Here is a 13,986-nt window from a genome sequence, read left to right as displayed (position 1 = left end):
GCAGTAGTTGAAAACCTACAGTTCATCATCGAAGACACCCTTGAGAAAACAAAAAAAATGCGTTCAATGTCTATGCTTGCTGCACACTTATTTTTTTCTACCGAGCTCGGCTGTGCAAATCTCGGCAAAATAAGTTTTACTGAAATCTCAGCAAAAGTGACATTTGATTGCTGAGTCTCGGATAATGCTTAGCAGAATCTCAGCAAACAAATGAAATGTTTGCTGATATCTCAGTGAAACGTTTTTTGCCGAGATTTGCACAGCCGATCTCGGTAGAAAAATCTAAGTGTGTGTGATCATGACCGTGGTCCTAGTGGGATTGCTCTCGGTCGAAACTCAAGCCGACATCTACTCGGAGATGACGTCCTGTGCTTGTCCTTTGAGCTACCAACCGGTCTGTGGCAGTGATAACGTTACCTACTCCAACGATTGTGTCATCAGATGTGCCATGGCTACGCCCACCGGTTCCAGAATAGCGCTGAAAAAACTCCGTGAAGGATCCTGCGAGAATGAATTATGAATGGAATAAAAACGTGATCTAATTGCATATGGTTTATTGGTTTATTAACCCTGGGTTCAAATTCGAAGACATTCGTGAAAAATCAAAAAAGTAGTTCGTCGACTACCTATGTTTCATTGCCATCAATCTGAACTTCTGATGGGAAGCTACATTCTCTTTAGCCTTTTCCTCTCATGTATTTCGTCTTCGATGACAAGTCCAATCCATTTAGTTACGTGCCATGACGTCAATGTCATCGGCAAAGCCAAAAAGCTGAACAGACTTCCTTAAGTTCAAACCACTATGTCTAGCTTCGCTCTTCTTATGACACCTTTCAAACCAATGTTAAATAGCAGACACGAAAGACCATGACCTTGCCGTAACCCTCTTCAAGATTCGTAGGAAATCAAGTGTGTCCCTGAAACTCGGGCAACGTACACTACCCATAATCGCATATCAGTCCCATCTTTGCTTGATTTCCTATCCATATGGGACTGATATGCGATTATGGGCAGTTCAGCACTCGACCAATCATCACCTTGACCAACCCAAGTAACAATTTTGATTTTATGAGGGTTCTGTAGGCCATGATTTAAACTTGTAAGGCTTTAAAAGCTATATAAAACATGCAATGTTTTGATTTGCGTGGGCGTACTTCGGTTTGCTCTAAAAGGGCCTAACAAGTTTGATTGACAACAGTTGATAGGCCTTTTTAAATGTTACGAGAGTGTCTTTTACCTCAAACTTGTTTCACTTAAAAAAAACATAAGTGACGAACCAGCCAGTGGCTAAAAGTCACTCTAATAAAGAAAAAAAAAAAAAAAAAAAAAAAAAAAAATCATTTCAGCTAAAAGTCTTTCACTTAGCGAAGTGTAATATTAGGTACCGTAAAACGGGGTATCTTTGATAATGCGGGTAACTTTGATAGTATAATATAAAGATTAAATTTACTAGCTCCGCTTTTTCTAAATTAGAAATATTGGTTCCATATTGTAGCTTAAAGTAAGTTCGTTGATACCGTATATAGTTTTTATATAGTATGTGTTAAATATTTTATAAACATATAAACACCCATTTTCGTATTTTTCGCCTGTTTGAAAAAGCACTCAAACCATCACTTATGAAATGTATTTCCGATATAGCCATCACAAATTCAATGTTGTATTCTTATTGCCTATGTTGTTTTCTGATTATATTCTCATTCAAAGTTTCATATTTAAAGAACTAAAATGTTTGAATTTCACGCATTTTTTTTCTACATTCATCGAGCAATATCAAATTAACCCCAAATCAAAATACTGATATTCGGTCATAAAACTAAAAAATAGTGTAAATGCTTCAATTTACGTTAAACAAATTACTAACGAATTAGCTCTTGGATCCTCAGTACTTGTATTAAAAATATAAAATTTGAAAAATATTCATTGCTGCAAAAAATATTTAGAATATACTTTTAAAAATTATTAATGTTACCCTGTTTTACGGTACATGTTTTTTTCAAATACTGCCCAGACTAGGAACATGTTAAAATACTTTAATGATTACATTGTTCTTTTCGGTAATTATTAAAACATGTTATTTATCTGTCTATTTATAGTTCCACTAAGAAATGGTTCAAGATGTTTACAATGAAAAATATCTTTATTACGTCTTTCTTTTTCAGCGATAAAGTCAACATATTTACTCCTTTGAATAGTTGTGTTTACCCCACAAAGAGATTTTGTGATTTGTAATGTTACAAATGATCTTTTCGCTCTGTTTACCGGATACTGGCGAGGTCACGAGGAACAAGGAAAACCTCCCTATCTCGGGTATCTTATCTAATCGATTAAAAGTAAGATATCGAACCAAACCAGCCACATAAGCACTCATCAGTCCGCAGAGTTGCAGTAGTTGGAAATCTACAGTTCAACATCGAAGACACCTGTGATAAAACAAAAACAAAAATGCGTTCAATTTCTGTGCTTGCTGTGATCATGACCGTGGTCCTTGTGGGATTGCTGTCGGTCGAAACTCAAGCCGACATCTACTCGGAGATGGCGTCCTGTGCTTGTCCTTTTAGCTACCAACCGGTCTGTGGTAGTGACAACGTTACCTACTCCAACGATTGTGTCCTCAGATGTGCCATGGTTACGCCCACCGGTTCCAGAATAGCGCTGAAAAAACTCCGTGAAGGATCCTGCTAAAATGAATTATGAATGAAATAAAAATGTCATCTAACTGCAAGTTGTTTATTATTTGTTCACTTGTTTCCTGTTCCCGAAGCTAACGCTGTTTTCCACTTTGCGCTGTTGACTAGTTTCGTTGTGTGTATAGTAAGTGCATTCAAATTCGATCGATTTCTAGCAAATCTATCCGGACGTTCGTGCAGGTTTGATTCAGCACTTGAAATTTTCGTATTGTATAGAGCGTTTGCATTGGTAAGTGTTATCATTTACTCGATAAGAGGCTATTTCCAGATAGCGTCTAGCTTGTTGAATTTTCTATAAAAATATTGCCGATCAGAGGGAATGATTCAGTTGTTGATAAAGGTGTTGAACGATTATAACGAAACCGAAAATGAAACATACCGGAGTCATTGTGGGTATTTTGGTACTGTCTATGAGTCTTCTGGCAGTTGTAGAGACACGTAGCGATGCCAAGAGAGGAGTTTGCGCCTGTCCGAGGATTTATATGCCCGTTTGCGGAAGCGATTTGAAGACCTACAACAACGACTGTCTATTGCGATGCGAAGCTGATTCTGATTTGGGAAGAGCTCAAAATCTGACAAAAATAGCGGACCAAGCGTGTGACGCTTTGGCGGACAATGTCGAAGAAATTCCTGTGGAGTATTGAAAAAGTAAACTAATCTTTTGATTCGATGTACAATTCGAATAAAATTATTTATGTTGAAGCGGAGTTTTAAATGTGATATTTTGTGAATAAAGATCGATATATATTATATAACATTAAATTTTATTTTAACTAGCTTAGGTTAAATGCGATAATCCTTGTTTTAGATTAGATATCATAATTTCCGACAAAAATACAAAACCACGTATGCTTAAATCCAATTAATATCAGCAGAAACTGAGTCATAACAAAATTACACAAGTCCACATGGTGATTTCATTAACTTGGGAATTAAAATTCCTCAACTTGTGAGTCAATCGGTGATACTCATCCACCAGTAGTTTAATCTTTTCTTGGCAGGTATTTTCGTTTAAATCCGAAAAAATAAAAGGATTTGTAGTAAGTATTTGCCTTTCCTTACGTTGTCATGCAGATTGAAGGAAAGGAGGAATTACATTGCAGCTGAAAATTGTAGCCATCGATTTTCGCTGAAGTAAATAAAAAACTAGCGGAGTATTTGATTTTTTGTCGTTTGGTTAGAAAAATGCACGGTGAAACATCAGTTATCAGTATATTTTAATTAAATAAAAGATATACAGCTATCCATATGGCTCTGTTGCGAGAATTATGCATGTGGGATGAAAGGATAAACAGAGGATTAAAGATATCTTGCATAAAAATATATTGTTATGCATAGGAATAGGTGCTTGCAAAAGAAAAAAAAACAATAGCCTGTGGTGGCTAAACCAGTTTTGATGCATGGAAATTATTGGAAAATTGGCAATTTCTCTTCATATATTGCGTATTTTCATGGGAAAATTTCTACATTTTTTTCTTTGTTTTAGTAGAACAAATTGATATTTTTAATTAAAAGTGAATATCGCCAACATTCTGAAGCAGATTTTCCACCGCCCATAGGATAACGGCAGCTCGCCCTCTGGTGGTGAGTGCTGTCAGAAGCAGTAAGAAAGCTGATAAGAAACACCTGATTGTTTTCGTTGACGTGGATGTGGATGCAGATTAGTGGATATTCTTATAGCGAATTCGTTTATTATTCAGTTCCAAACAAAAGATTGGGTCTGCTTGTTTTCTGACAAACGTCAGTTTGCTCGTTTGTTTTTAAAACCCAGCTCAGGTTGAGGTTTGCACTGACAAAAAGTTCGGTTTCGCACTGGGTTGGAACTGGTCGCAACCCCGATAATAAACGAATTCGCTATTAGATAATGATGTGAGCTTGTCGATCCCCTCAGAGTCATTTTTGTACATAAGTACTTTAGTTTCACTTTCTTGAGCTAATAATTTATTTTCGTAAAATGTGAAATCCATATAGGGTAGAGCGCTACTTCATCGTAATCGCCGATTTCCGTTCTATTGAGCAGAAATCATCAATAATATCTATGATTTCACCGTACACAAATCAATAATACGTTTGTTTCTATGCGTTAGCTTATAAGCTACAACATAAAGCCTATACAATTGCGTTTTTGAATATTTAAACTCATTGTTCCAAAACAAAAGAAGCGCTCTTGGCAAATCCTTTTTCTGTCTTCATTCGTAGAACGAAGATAAAACCTACAAAAAAACAATAGCATTTCAATGCGTTAGGACGGAATTGAAACTTTGCAATCAAGAAGCAGTGTTGGATTTCTTACAATATATCAATAATTTGTGACTCTTTATCAAATCCAACGGTACGTCTAGAAACGCAAATAGGTAAGAAATTCATCTATAGTAAAATTAATCCATTTTTGAGTTCATATCCGTTCCAAAAAGAGAGGTTAAGTGTGTTATGCTTAGTTGGACGGAAATTAGATTCAAGACCTTACTGTACATTTTCAATTCTATTCCGTACTAAAAAATTTAGCAGATTTATGAGAATGAATTACAAGTGTGAGTCATATTTTTATCATCATGCTCAAACGCTTGGAAACTAAAAGATTAGAAATGTTAATTGATTGCTTTATCACGAGTTTTTCCATTCACTTCAATAGTAGAATTTAAGTACCCATCGATAGCTGCGCTATTTTTTTCAAGTGGTAGTTTTTGTAGCTCGTGGCAGACGTAAAACACCGATACTTACAGGGTAGAGCTACTTTCTCACATGTTTATGAGACATTTGTGCTAATAAATACAATTGCATCGCTTATTTCCTAGGCTTTATAGAGATAAACCTTAATGCTCTCTCAATTCTAGATGCTCGAAAAATCTCACACTAGCGAATGAATCTTCGAAAAATTATCTATAATTTTTCGCATCTACTTGCATCGTGCATCATCTTTTTGCAGGAAATCTTCAGAATCATCATCAATCTTCTTTTTATCTACTCAGCGTGCACGCAGCTAACAGCAGCAAAACAAAATCTTTCCTGTATCGCATTTAGAGTCACCCTTCTAAAAAAAAACCGTCTTAAAAAATCCATTGATTTTACCGAAGTGGTGTCTAAGGACAAGTTGTAGAGAATTTCTAAAAATAAATCGAAAAAAAAAACATTAGGCAGGTGGAGGTGGTGCTTCACGTGCTTTAACAGTTGCGTTTTTTTAATATAGCTGATTTGCGATTCGATCCAGCACTGTTGAGGTGTGATGCTGTCGATTTCTTCGCTCGGTTTCACTGGGCCACAGCTGACTTCGAGATAGAGCTAGTTCAATTAGCATGAAGTAAGCACAGCTCTCCCGACATGGAATGTAGTGCAACGTTATGCTCGTTTTGCTAGAGTGAAGAAAAATAGCACTGGCAAATTTGTGTACCATTTCTGTGGTGTCGTTTGTACAAATCTTCTTTAATGCTCCTGTGTGCAATAAAACAACGACTACCCTTTATCTTATGGGACAATAACAAATAAAGATTATTCAATACAGTTTCATTGTTGTTTCTAATATTTAATTCGACTAACAATCATGTTCAATGAGTGTACGATAACATCGTTGAAAATTATTTCAATAATTTATGTAGAACAATCATATAAGATGTATTTTATTGGGAGTGATCTTCCCAAAACCCATGCCAAAACAAATGTTTTCTGTTGGGTTTCTTAAATGAAAAATCTATATGACTATATAATGATTGGGATAGATGTTTTCCTATAGTGAAAACATAAATGACTGTCCAATAGTTTCTACATTTTGTAAGTTACGGCTTACCTGCCAGCCTATAGCTGGCCCGATTTTACCCCGGCGGCCTAGATCAAGGGTACTTTCCGCAAAGTCGTTCGGATTTGGGTGAAACAACAAAACATCAAGAAGAAAAGAAAATTTAATTTAACTACTTGTATTGTCTAGCCTGACCTAACCTACCCTGACCTCCTCGCTGTCCTCGGTGTCTCGGTGGGGCTCTTCGATGGCAGCGGCAGGGGTTTCTGTTCACGTCGGCTCCAGACACGGTCTGTGCCGAGCGTCACTTTTGGATGCCTAGCAGCGGTCCTTTACTTTTAGCGGGGAGATGAGTGAGACTCATCGTAGGAAATCCCGGCAGACACCGCTGTGTTTCTGCCCAGGCGGACTCACCTCTGGGAATGCCTGCTTCGTCCTGCTTGACGATTAAATGCGGTTCTCTATGGCTCTATTGGCTGAGCCACCGCAGTCAGGACGGCGGGTGTTTAACGGATCCTTGGTGGTTAGCCGGGAAAGCGAAAGACTCCTTCACTCACTATACCCAGTTCACAATCCCCGGGCCGGCACTTTTCGGGCGAGCTCCACTATCACACACCCGACGATGCTGCGGATGATACGTCCAGCTGACGCACGGCACGAAAACCGCAATCTCCCTAATTTTTCCGGAAAATCAACGGACGGGGCAAAAACGCGTAGTACTTCTTTCGTGGATTGTAACTCTCCTTTTTGTGTACTGACAATCATCATAAATTCAATTTTCTTTCCTTCTTGTAGTTTTGTTGTTTCACCCAAATCCGAACGACTTTGGGGGAAGTACTCGGGCAAGTACCCTTGCTCTAGGCCATTCATAGGCTTATTTCATCAACTGTTGAATCGTTGGCGCTTGATAATTTCAACGCTGCATATTTGCAGTTGCGCGTTGATTATTTGTGTTGCGATGAATTGGATTACGAGTTGAACTCTCGTGGTGTTACCATCCCTCTTGAATCGGATCCAACTGGTGTCCAACGATGTTTTCGTTTATGGGAAATGATGAATAGCGAAGAGGGGAAGTTCAGTTGCATTGAGGAAGAACTTTACCAAAGGTGCCCGAACAAGGAACTTTTTCGGAGTAGGTTGCTATATTTGGGTACCCGACTCCAAATGATACAACATCACGTCGTGGGTCAGATAAGGGAAATAACTTTACAATTCTTTCAAAAATTTTTTGGTTTATACAAGCAAAACTTCGACAAAAATCACAAAAACATTCATCGATTGACAATTGAGGAAGATGGAGAAAATGAAGATGATTTGCTCGTTTTGGACACTGGGCCACAAGATCAATACATACGATGGTCTAATGTAGAAAACTCGGGAAACCGAGGCGTAGGGTATTAAATTTTCGCTATTTTACTTAAAATTAGAGAAATTTAGGATTTGCAACAACAATCCGCACAGAATGAAGCAAAGAGGAATCAAACTTTTGAAGAATCACTTCAAAAGTTCCACAGCGGGATTGCTACAATCAACTCGATGGTCTCTGCACTCAAGAACACGCTTTTGGAAGTCGAAACACTTCGCAAAACGGTTTCTGATTTAAAGAACATGGTTCATAACATGACTCCAAACGTGAATTGCCCAGATCTAAACACAAAACTGGATGATCCGTGTTTAGTGGGAGATCAACAGGTTTTTATAATATAAACCAACACACCTTAGGAGAGTTTATAAATCCAGCGGATTTGCAAACACGCTTTTCAGAGCCTGCAAAAAGTCCAGGTATTTTTAAACCACACACTTTTATTGATTCTGGTATGGTAAACAATTCTTAAACATTCGGTAATGTCGGTCCTGAACATTATTTTCCCCGAGAAAATTCATAAATCTACAAGCACACAAATCGGTAACCCTTTTGGATTGCCTTGTGGACGTATATCGTCGACCAGACCTTGAAGTCTGTTTTAACTGCGAAGGGAGAGGGCACGATCATAAATCGTGCCCCTACCCTCGCGTGTGTTCTGTGTTATCTATTTATTTTTATCGTACGGGCATTCTCAATGCCCAAATTGTTTAAAAACGGGATAAAATCCGACTAAAATAGTTTTGGAATCTTATCCCAACAAAAACTTCATTATATTTTTTTTACTTTCTCAATGGAAAAATTCCCCTTCGCAGCACCAACCAAAATAGGAATAAGCTTCCTCATCCACTGGGATTTGATGAAGATGACCTAAAATGGAAAATATCAATTAGCGTGATTAATTCTAATTGATTTACATGCAAAGTACTTACCAATAACAGTACTTTTTTTTTACCGAAGTTTCGTTTTACGTCCAACAGCGAATCATCGTCAACCGGTCAAAAACAAAAACAAAATCCAACTGCTTCCTCAACTCACTCAGGCTGTGAACCATTTGCCGGGTTAAATTTAACTCGTAGTTAAAAGTGACATTTCGAAAGTTATTTCTTATGTTCGAAAATCCCCGTGCTATCGATTGACCGGTTTTCGAGCCACGATCGTCAAATTTAACTTCTTGTCTGTCAGAAATAACCACGCTCGGATAGCAGGGTTAATCGATAACTTTCCATCTGTCAAATTTTAACCAAAAGTTAAAATAATCCACCAAATGGTTCAGAGCCTCAGTTGGGAGTCTCGAGATGGGAACCCTAATAAAAAATAACCATAAACGAACGATAACCCAAATCATTGAACTATTCCACAAATGGTTTGGATGATACCCAGAACACGTCGTTAAGCAAATTAACCATACAATTTTTATTAGGGAAGTGACGACTTCGAAAGCGAATTCATCACATATCTGTTGCCGGTTGACTTACCTCCAGATTTCTCAAGATGTTTGGGAGTCGGAATCATCCAAATGGTCGATCAAGGACCCGTCAAACCTTCTTTGGCACCGTTCAAACGGTTCATCGCAAAACCAAAACATTACCCGTAGTCATTCATACTGAATGACGGGATTTTCACAGGTCGATTTTCGACCTTAAAACGACCGATGCCACCGTGCAAATCACTTTCCTCCTCACGGAGAAGGACACCACCAGCAAATAAAATCACCAACAGAGGCATTCCCGACGGCGAAAGCCTCAAAACTACCGAAAACGAGGTAAAAATCAATCGAACCGCGATCCTTGCCACGATCGACGATTTCGCGATTGGATTGTTTTTGCTTACGTCTCGTTTTCAAATTCTCTTTCGCCTCTTCGTGAGGATGACGTCATCAACGGATTGGACAGTATCATTTGGCGTTGACGGCGACTCTGTAGCTCTTTACTCCTATAAGAAAATCCATAAGCAAACGTCAGACTGTGCGTGAAACATGGCGGACTTTGTACTATCCTTTCACTCCACCGAAAATTCCCATAAGAAACTGTCTATATTTGGTGGAAGAGCAAATTTTTCGACGATGCCGTCAACGCCATTCATCATGCGTTTCGCAATCCGTTCAGGATGGGGCACACTTTTGCGCTTAACACCTCAGTGGGAATACACTGAGAAAATTTCGCGCTGTAGTTTCGGCGCGCGTAAACACTAATTTTAATTTGCTTTTCCTAATTTTTGATTTCCTTCATTTTATGTAGAAATCAGAGTAATTAGGCTAATTCTTCATAGAAATAGATTTTAATTGACTGACTTCCGCATTCGGGGTCTTGATCTTGTGTTTTTCTTCGGAAATTGACATGATGCATAGAAGACCTACCGATGTATGTGTCGAGTTGTTTAATTACTTTATATGTGTGAAATGTCGGGGATTTAATTCGAAGTGCTAACGTTACTGAGTAACTAACGCGTAAGCCAAATGAGTGTAGATGAATGAGTGAGATATTTTAGTATGAATGTGAAAAGAATTAAACCCCCAAACGATATTTATGGTGGTAAGCTCCAACTCGGATTAACTTTTAATACCGTCCCTGTTTGCATGATCTGCAAAATATTTGCTTAAAGCCGCGTTGATTCACTCTGATGTCGACATCAAAGCAGCCGGACATTCTTGATCGGGATTTAATCCGAGGATAATATCAGTTGGAGCTTACCACCATTAGAGTATGGAGCTTGGTATGGACACTAGAGTGATGCAAAATCTGAAATTTTCGCTCCACAATACTTAAACGATTCCATATCGGATCCTGACTAACCTCTCAAAATTTGAACCCATTTGGTGAGAAACTGAGATGGCACAAACCATTTGAAGTTTGTATGGGAATTACTATGGTAAAACCAAGATTTTTGTTCATGTCTATCTAATAATTCACCATATCGGTCTGCTTCAAAAAATTTCAACTGTACTTGTTGGAAATTTTCCCAGCTACAACTTTGCTCAAGACCACTTTTTGATTAAATGCAAGGATCGAAAGTTATTAATGGTTCAATACGCTGATGTCTTATCATCATGCTCAATCAACTGCTCAGCAGGCAACATTGGTGTTTCTTGAATAGGACACAAAAATCATGGCTACTATGTCACGCTGCAAAATACAGTGTTGCCTACAGAGCAGCTGGTTGATCATGTCATAAGTTTACCAATCTCTTAAATAGTTAATAACTTTTTCCTGTCTCGTTTTACATAGAAATAATTTTCAGCAAAGTTGTAGCTGAGAAAATTTTCTATAAGAGTGGCTATCGAACTGTTTTGTAGCTTAATATGGAAAAAGACTAGAAGGCAATGAACAAAAAGTTGGGATTTCCCATAGTAATTTACAGTAAACTTCAAATGGCTTGTGCGAAGTCTGTTTCTAACCAAATGAGCTGTAACTTTGGGAGGCTAATCAGGACCCGATTTGAAACCATTTAAGCACTGTGGAGCGAAAAAGTCAAATTTTGCATCAGTCTAATGGACACAAACTGAACAGTAAAAAAAACTGGAATTCACAGCCGATCCACTGCAAGTCAAAACCGTAACTGGGACTAGCAGAGTTTTAGGAAGCTGAATGCTTCCGAATGCTTAATTGAATTGGCGTGGGTGGAATTGAGTCTCCATTCACCCGTTGCATCCCGGATGTGATAATGTTGGAGTTGACGTATCTCGGAGACCCAACTCTGATCTACAGATGGGTGAGAAAGTCGAGGCACCGATTTATTAGTCCGGTCGTTTCTATGTCCCTGATTGTGACATTTTTTTTATTGTGGAAAAAGATGCTAGGATTAGGCAGATTTTTTATTTTTCCATATTTTTTTTTATTTTCATTCTAATTCGTATATATATACAATTGTTCATGGTGTTACATACTATGGCTTATATCATGTAATAAAGGCTGTCTTGCAATGAACACTCATACATCTAGTTTTCACTGGAAATCCTATGTATGAGTGCTCATTGCAAGACAGCCCGAGATACAGCCTATATTACATGATATATTTACATTACATGATAGTCTGTAAGGGTTTTAGGTCAACAAAAAAAATTGTTGTCATTTTTTTCTCCTCGGTGTGGACGAGATTGTAACCTGCGTGTTACAATTTGTCCTATTTTGTGAAGTTTAGTCACCAAGAGTAATTTTGCCGTGTTTCCCATGTTTTGTTTTTGTTGTCATTCCACGGCAAAAAATGTTTTTTTTTCAGTCATTATTCAACTCAAATTGTTTGTTGGGATATTATTGAATTGCGCAACCAATCCCTTCACTCCTCTGAAGGTTGGAGGCGAACCAGCCTAAGGCTGAAAGCCTCCTAAATAAAGCTAAATTAATTAATTAATTAATCACTCCTCTGAATAAAATTAATGCTTTATTGAATATAAAAATCATAAGTTTTCATTGTTTTCCGGGAGTTGAGTCGGAGCAGGAGGTAACATGAGTGGATGAATCTAAAATAATAATGAAATATTCATCGTGTAATAAACAGGACATAATTATTGTGCTGTTTCGTAATGGATTACCAGCATGGTTGATTTTCGTAACCGGAAATGGATTAGTTTCACAAAATGTGAATCTTTTTGAAAAATAAAAACATATTTGATACAATAGATTAATATATTTGATGGATTTAAGCATGACTGACTTTTGTAAAAGTAGCTAGTACAATGTTTCGGTGATTTACTTTGTTTGCAGAAAACTGAAAATAATATTGATTTTAACGAAATAAGGACCTTTTCGTCCCTTCCCGCCTAGGGGGACGACTCTATCTACGATGCAGAAAAGATTGTGTTTTGCTGTGGCTGGCTGCACGCACGCTGAGTAGATAGAAGGAAGATTTATGTCGATTTTGAAGATTTCCTGCAAAAAGATGAAGCAAGTAGATGCGAGAAATGAAAGATGATTTTTCGAAGATTGATTAGCTAGTGTGCATGTGTAGTGTTTTTTGAGCATCTAGAATTGAGATTTAGATGTGTTGCCCCCTCGCTTCCCGCTCCCCTTTCGTCACGTTTTTTTTCGATATTTCAGTGTCAACATTTCAAAGGGGCGTAATTGCTTTTGTAAACAATGGCTTTAGCCGTTAATTTCTCGCGAATGATATCTTACCTCTCCAAAATTACAATGCTAGCTGGTAGAGGAAACATTCCTCTACCTGGTGGTGTTATTATTTTTCATGAGTGAGCTTTTATTTGCGAGAAATCTATGGCTAAAGCCATTGTTTACAAATGCAATTACGCCCCTTTGAAATGTTGGCACTAATTTAATGTAAAGGGTGATACGGTCAAAATTTGGTCAAGGGAAAACGCGTGTAAATCGGTGAAATCGTTTATTTAAAAAATCAAATTAAATTTCTTTTTCAAGTTCAATTAGTATAAAATTCAGGAAAAATATTCAGTTAGGCTTCCGCTTTTCCAAATCCGAATTGCCGGGCCTTACGCTTGACCCCTGCCATCAGATTTTGTACAGCCACCTTGTCCACCTTCTTCGCCGCAGAAAGCCAGTTTGCCTTGAACTGCTGCTCGCCCTTAGCAGTTTTTTGGTCTTCTTTAGGTTCCGCTTGACAATAGCCCAGTATTTCTCAATTGGGCGGAGCTCTGGCGTGTTGGGAGGGTTCTTGTCCTTGGGAACCACCTGCACGTTTTTGGCGGCGTACCACTCCATGGCCTTTTTACCGTAATGGCAAGATGCCAAATCCGGCCAAAACAGTACGGAACAACCGTGTTTCTTCAGGAAAGGCATCAGACGTTTATTCAAACACTCTTTCACGTAAATTTCTTGGTTGACAGTCCCGGAAGCTATGAAAATGCTGCTTTTCAAGCCACAGGTACAGATGGCTTGCCAAACCAGATATTTCTTTGCAAACTTTGACAGTTTCATGTGCTTGAAAACATCTGCTACCTTTCCCCTTCCTTTTGCCGCATAAAACTCCTGTCCTGGAAGCTGCTTGTAGTCGGCTTTGACGTAGGTTTCGTCGTCCATTACCACGCAGTCAAACTTCGTCAGCATCGTCGTGTACAGCCTCCGGGATCGCGCTTTGGTCGTCGTATTTTGTTTATCATCGCGATTTGGAGTCACTACCTTCTTGTAAGTCGATAGTCCGGCTCGTTTTTTGGCTCGATGCACGGTTGTAGACGATACACCCAGCTTATTTGCGGCATCTCGGAGAGAGAGGTTAGGGTTTCGCTTGAAACTACC

At 38.4% G+C, this 13,986-nt stretch overlaps 1 protein-coding gene across 1 annotated transcript; it reads left to right on the top strand.

The window, feature by feature from the left end:
* The first annotated feature begins 291 nt into the window (after window positions 1–291).
* On the top strand, window positions 292–3,421 carry LOC135702008 (serine protease inhibitor dipetalogastin-like). Its single transcript, XM_065222956.1, is given in 3 exon segments — window positions 292–518; window positions 2,339–2,725; window positions 3,045–3,421. Coding segments are annotated over 3 exon segments (897 nt in total). The 5' UTR covers window positions 292–298; the 3' UTR covers window positions 3,335–3,421.
* The last annotated feature ends 10,565 nt before the right edge of the window (window positions 3,422–13,986 follow it).

Source organism: Ochlerotatus camptorhynchus, unplaced genomic scaffold (assembly GCF_037179485.1).
Source record: "Ochlerotatus camptorhynchus isolate MF236.1 unplaced genomic scaffold, CSIRO-AGI_Acam_v1.1 ptg000182l, whole genome shotgun sequence".
NCBI lineage: Eukaryota > Metazoa > Arthropoda > Insecta > Diptera > Culicidae > Ochlerotatus > Ochlerotatus camptorhynchus.
This window is presented reverse-complemented; position numbering and strand designations above follow the sequence as displayed.